General features: G+C 38.9%; 1 protein-coding gene across 3 annotated transcripts; it reads right to left on the bottom strand.

Moving 5' to 3' along the window:
* Window positions 1-5,011, bottom strand: LOC131314708 (scarecrow-like protein 14). Of its 3 annotated transcripts, none has more exons than XR_009196481.1 (3): window positions 4,898-4,986; window positions 151-2,676; window positions 1-97 (listed from the first exon to the last, which is right to left on the bottom strand). XR_009196481.1 is itself a non-coding variant. In XM_058343541.1 (3 exons), the coding sequence occupies exons 2-3, from the start codon at window positions 2,475-2,477 to the stop codon at window positions 388-390; spliced, it is 2,019 nt and encodes a 672-aa protein (XP_058199524.1). In that variant the 5' UTR covers window positions 2,478-2,676; window positions 4,898-4,922; the 3' UTR covers window positions 1-387. The 3 variants fall into 3 exon arrangements, 2 of the variants coding, with proteins under 2 accessions (XP_058199524.1, XP_058199523.1); XM_058343541.1 differs by having other exon boundaries at window positions 1-2,385; window positions 2,457-2,676; window positions 4,898-4,922; XM_058343540.1 differs by having other exon boundaries at window positions 1-2,676; window positions 4,898-5,011.
* Window positions 5,012-6,478: the final 1,467 nt, after the last annotated feature.

The raw sequence follows: 6,478 nt of genomic DNA on the forward strand, positions 1-6,478 counted from the left end.
TTCAAAAACCTCTCCTTGCAATTGAGTGGAATCGGTGCCAGCTATACATATATGAGAAATTCCTGGTTTCCTCAGTGATTTCCTCATGTTCTATAAACTGAGATGCTATACTCAATTCACACTTGTATGACATAATACAACATTACACACTTGTATGACATAATACAACATTACCTATATCAGATATCCTTTTTTCTGGATCATCAGTTCACATTCTCTTCATTCCGATAAGTTACAATCCCCAAGTGATTTTCACCAGAACCTCTACTTAATGATTGAAAAACATGGAGTCTCGCATTGGTTTTTCAAGTAATCAACTAGCCACGTTCTGGAAGAAAGCCTAGTCAGTAGTCACCTACATTCTGTGTACCGAAAACTTTCAATAATCTATGAAGGTACCCAACAAGAGCTCGCATAAATAATCCGACCCTTCCACCCCTGCAACATCCAGTTGTTATCTTCTTCAATCACAAAATCTTTAGGACAATCCGCCCTCACCTTCGCCTTCAGTCTCCTCACAATGTTCTGGTTCAACGGTAAAATCTTGAACCCAGCACTCGTATTCCGAACCTGCCAGTGCTTGTATGTCTCAGGTCTCTCTAGCCTCTCTGACCCCTCACATGCTACGGCACTCATAATCTCGCGGCCAAAGTATTCCCTCTCAAACATCAACCTCTCCTGATCCTCGCGAGGTATATTTGAATCAAACATATCAAACAAAGCAGAGTAGTGGAAGATTGCTTCCTTGAACCGGGTGAGGAAGAAAGGTGCGCCGTGGGACCCACTAACAACCGCGTGAAGGAAAATCGTCGGATTGATTTTCCTGATAAACCTTAGGACAGCATCCCTTGGACCGTTTGCGGCAACTGTATCATCCAGTAGGTTTCTAAAGCGGAACAGACTGTTTACAACTAGCATCTCATCGTTCTCAATCTTTAGATCCTCGATTTGGATGGTTTGCCAGTTCTGTGCTATTGCATTGTACTCAAACTGCACATTGAAACGCTCGCAATACTTCGCCAACCGCCGTCCTGTCTGCTCAACTCTTTCCGCTGGGCGAAAGCCAGGTTGTGGGAAGTCTATCCCAGTAATGCGAAGCTTGGGGGGTCCACCGGGCCTGGTTGACAGGCATTGGATGAAGATGGGCCACTGGAAACCAAAGAGAATACCAAAGTCTATAATGTGAAGCTTTTTTGCTTTCTCTGCCACTTCTAAAATCTTGCTATTAGCATAGAAAATGGCTATCTTTTTGAACGGGCTGGCTGAGATATAAAGCTGATGGACTTTCAACATATCGGCGGCTGAAATTTGTTTGGAAGCTAGGGCCTTATAAATCTGACTTCCAGTGCCAGCCAAGCGTGCCTCAAGAGCATTAGCAAAGATGTGAGCTAATCTCTGAGACCCATCACCGAATGGAGAAGTGTGCTGTCTAATCTTCTTTAGTTGTTCATCAGCGCTCCTGCGATCATCAGCAGCAACAGATTGTGCACAGCTAATCAGTAGAGTCCTGAGATCCAATTTTTCCTCTTTATTGTACCTTTTCTTACCACGTGTTTTCCCACTGTTGGACCCACTAGATTGGCCATTCTGCGTATGCATTTCTTCATCACCAGCGCAACACAGAGGAGGCTCCACCTTTATCTCATCATTAAGCAGAACCCTGTCAAACATCTCTGATAGCTCAGCCTCTTCAACACAACTGATAGACTGCTTGCTACTCCTCTCTTCCTCTAAATCACTATCTTCCCGATCATGATTCTTCCTTCCCAAAAAGCCGTTGTCCCTCTCGTCCTTATCTAAATTGACTACAACTGGCGAAGGCACTTGTTTCGATACAGGAGGCGGTGCATACTTCTCCAAACCAATTAGCAATGGATTACCCATCGGAAGGAACTTACTGGCCTCCTCCATGCCTCTCTTGAATTGAAAGATGGAATGACTATCGCTGAATATGTTCGAAACTAGATGGGAAATAGAAGCAGTGTCCACTGGGAAAAGAAAACCATTACTAAAGCTGTTTGAAGAGCTAAAATGCAACTGAGAACCAGATTGCAAAGTAGTTTGGGAGAAACTCTCAGCAGGTTGGGTCTCTATAAGCGATGAAGAAGGTGTAAACTCAACAGAATCAGAAACACAATGAGGATCCGTGAAGTTGCTAGCATAACTGCTGCTGTTTGTCTGGCTCTCACTGGAAATTCCACAAGAGTTACCGTCTGGGCTTTGGACGTTCTGGTCAATGTGAACAGTGGATTGGTTGGTTGAAGGCGTATATTTGTTGTCCAGGATCTGATAGAAGGAATTTTCGGCAGCTTGTAGAGCCAAAGGATCAAGGACCACTGACGGGTCTTCTTCCACGTTCTCCTCCGTGAGAATTTCATTTAGGTACTTCAAAACAGAATCAGAAAATTCATTATCATCTCCAGAGGTCATTTCAGAGTTCAAGTTCGAAGAAGTACCAAAATTCGTAGGCTCAGCATCGTGAACAAGGTCAGGCGGAAGGGAAGGAATATTCAGGAAGCTAAGATCCGGAGAGTCCTGACTAAACATATATGTATCGGATACATTTGGAGAACAATCAAAACCACGCAATATGTTCTCATCATCCAATCTTGAAACTCCTATTGAATCCGAAAACTCTCTGAAAGTTGAGTCCATGATCGTCAACTATGCACCAACCTGTCAAGAAACATCCTCAATAAGTCCAACTAGAAACGAACCTAGACTGTCAATCTGTGGGTGGGGTCAAACACACTCAAAAGAACAAATATAGACACGGACTTCTCATTTCTACTTTCTTATTTGCACTGGTGGCCGCACACCAAGCAATGGTAATTATTATTATTATTTTTGGATCATAATTGAATGCCTAATTTATTAGACTGAACAAAGCCCACAATCATAATGTCAAAAAGAAACAAAGAGAGAAAGGACCAAGTGGTACTTATATCGTGCTCTGCTTTCTCTCTCAACAATAGTATGTCTGTATGTGCATCGCCTACCGTCTAAACGTACTAATTCAGTATTCATAACCGTAATTTCTTTTAATTCTTTTTTATTTAGCTTAAGGAATTGTAGGCAAATTTTTTAAAAGAAATTCAGCTCTATCTGGTGCAAGACACATCTTCTACGGAAATTTTTGTTGATAATAAGTTAATAACATTCAAATTTCTTACGCGAAGCCCTGTGGACTCAAAGATTTTTTCTTCGGGTCCAAGACTACGACAAAAAAATCTTGTACACTCATTCCAATGATTAAAAAAAATAATAATAATAAGAGCATATCTCCAAAAAGATTTGTACCAACTTAATTGTGTCAAGTGGATTAATGTGCCGATTTACTTCTGTTGGGTTCAAAATATGCGAACTCAATGAAGACAATCATGTCTTATTTTTGACCGCACCATTCATACTTTTTTTTTTTTGATAAGTAATAAAACGTTATTGAGAACGCATCAAAGGGATGCCACCCATGTACCAAAAAAAATGAGGAATAGAAGAAAAAAAGACAAATAACAAAAACCCTGTACCCCCTCTATGAGCCAAAAATATTTAACATGTCAAAGAATTGACTCAAAGTAGGGTAGCAATCTCCAGACTCCCAACTAAAAAAAAGAAATCAAAAGATTGATCGCACTATTCATGCTACTATGTGAATTTTGTGGACAACTTGTCGGTTAATATTGCCAGTAGTAATTTGTGAACACCTTGTGCAATTTCTTGGAGCCGCCACTAATAATTTGGCTGATTATGGTACGATTATGAATATCTCCCAAAGCATATGATAGTTTGACAACAAAAAACTAATTATTTTTCGTGAACCAAATGGTTTATCATCTAGAAAATGTTCACTAATCAACTTAACCTAATTAAAAAGCTACTTATCTCATGCGATCAGCTTTGACATTTTCGTTCCAAGATTTTTTGAAGTCAGCTGATCCCATTAAGTTTTTGACGGAAATATAACAGATAGGGGAATTTGGATATTGTCAGACAAAGCGAGGGAGGGCAGTGGCATTTCAGAAACCTCAGGGGAGATCTTTGTATTTGTCAGAAACCTGAGGAGGGGGGGTTCAGTGAAATTTGCCCTAATTTCCAAAGCATATGAAATATTAACAACAATAAACCAATTATTTTTCCTGAACCAAATGGTTTAGCAACTAGAAAATGTCCACTAACCAACTTAACCTAATAAAAAAGCTACCTATCTCATACCGACCGATCAATTATAAGCATTGAAAAAATCAAGTGAATGGCTCATTTACAAACTCTTTAGACGGATATTTAGCTTAATCGACGCTTATTTAGAAAACAAATAGCTCTACTACATGCAAACGCAATAGTCTCAAAGTTCCCATCCCTTCGTACCCGCAGTAAATCTACTTCCAGAAATAAATTACTTCCTATCCCTAAAACACCATTAGGAATTTTATGGTGTGTTTCATATATAACATCACAAAATAATAACCCTACGAGAGAAATTCGAAAGAAAGGGTTATGGTTTCAAGACAAATCACTCACTTGGATTGAGTATTTTGATGTGAGAAGTGGAGAGTTAAAAATGTAATTTTCGGGGGAGAAATTGAGAAGAATTTTGGTGAGATTGGGTGAGAAACGGCTCCCGTTCCTTATCTTACCCTTTCTCACCATCCAACCATCCAAGTAAGCTCTAGATGCGGAATTAACAGATCGGCTCGCGATCAGAAGAAGAAATCCCCAAAACAAATCCAAACTTTGAAAAAAACCCTAGACATGGAGAATCACTTGAAGATTGAAGCAGTAATAAAGCAAGCAACTAGACAACGATGCATACACACATCTTCGCAGTTATTAAGATGCATGAACATAAACACTTGTAGGTATACATATTCATACTTACAAACACAAGAGGAGAGCGTACCTCGTCGAAGTAGAGAGAGAGAGAGAGAGAGAGAGAGAGAGAGAATATGCAGAAAGCAGAGGTTCCTCAATCCTCCGGGAAAGACTACTGTAGTAGCAGTAGAATCGAGAGTCCAAGTTTCTTTCCCAAAATACGGCCACTGCGTTGGCGACAAGTCAACATGCGGGTCCCTATAACATACGTAACAGGCTAACGGCCCAATATAATACTCGTTGACGGGCTAACACTTCATAAGCATGAGTGGGCCCATCGGCCCAGTAGAGTGTTCCGCTAAAATTTGTGGGGAAAATGACGACCAATGACGTGTTTTGATAATTAATATCTGTCAAGGGCATTTTTACTATTAACAAATGTTCTTATTAGCTTGTCCTTGGGAAATATTAATTATCAAAACACGTCATGGGCCGTCATTTTCCCAAATATGCGGGGATACCGTGATAGGTCCGGTCCGGTCTAGACAGGATCCTCTATGCATAAAATCTTTGTGCCTATGTGTCGATGGGTTTTTTGGTCGTTAGAATAACACATAAAAAATTACACAATTCAATAGCCGAAAAATCTCTTTGCACAGAGACACGTAAATTTTCGGGACGAAGGTAATTGGACTCCGGTCCGGTCTGAGTTTCCATCCTACACTTGAGAACACGTGTGCGAAGAAATTCTGCTGCCCTAATTTTTCTTACTTCTAGCCTTCTTGGCAAGATGTTTAAAATTGCTCATTAGACTGTTAACATATAACAGGAGTGCTGATATATTGGAAAACACATCTGATCAAAAATAAGATATTGAAATACACAGCATTGAAAATATTACTATAATTTTAGATTTTTGTTTATATTGTTGATAGTGTATCATCATAGTAGGTTCCTTTCCATTATTCGAAGAGAAGATGCGTTTAATACTTTTCGTATTTTAAGACTTGGTACAAAATAGAGAGTTAATTACTTTTAAGACTTTGCCTTTAAGGCGTGTTTGCGGATAAAAAAAAAATTACTTTTAAGACTTTGACCATCTTTGAGGATTGAGAAATACACTCTCATTAGTAGAGAAAGCGTAGTTTCGTCTAAAAAAAAAATACTTTTATGATGTATATCAAGAAGTATGTTTATCTCATAACCTCCACACATTTTGACCTTATTGATATGAGAATAAGCTAATTATTTGGCAAACCTTTAGAATAAAAATTTGAACAAATTTAAAGGTTTCGATCATTAATGTGGGATCCATAGTTGGATTCTTCTTTTATACACTAACAATAAATCTAGGTACACTACCTCCAACCATTACACCATTCGCTACATTGTTGTAGGGTTCACCTCGGGTTCCAAAAAAATACAAAAAACTGTTCATAAATTTTAAAATAATATATTATGGGTCCTGTAAAAAATCAGCTCCAGCAAATATCGGTAAGTATTATTTCTAGATTCGTAAGGGCGAAACTGTATAGTTGAGCAGTTTCGCCCCTATAAATCAAGAAATAATACTTATCGATATCTGTTGGAGCTGCTTTTTTACAAGGCCCCATAAAATATTATTCTAAAATTTATGGTCCTTTTTCTTTTTTTTTTTTTGGAACCCACG

Source organism: Rhododendron vialii, chromosome 13a (genome assembly GCF_030253575.1).
Source record: "Rhododendron vialii isolate Sample 1 chromosome 13a, ASM3025357v1".
NCBI lineage: Eukaryota > Viridiplantae > Streptophyta > Magnoliopsida > Ericales > Ericaceae > Rhododendron > Rhododendron vialii.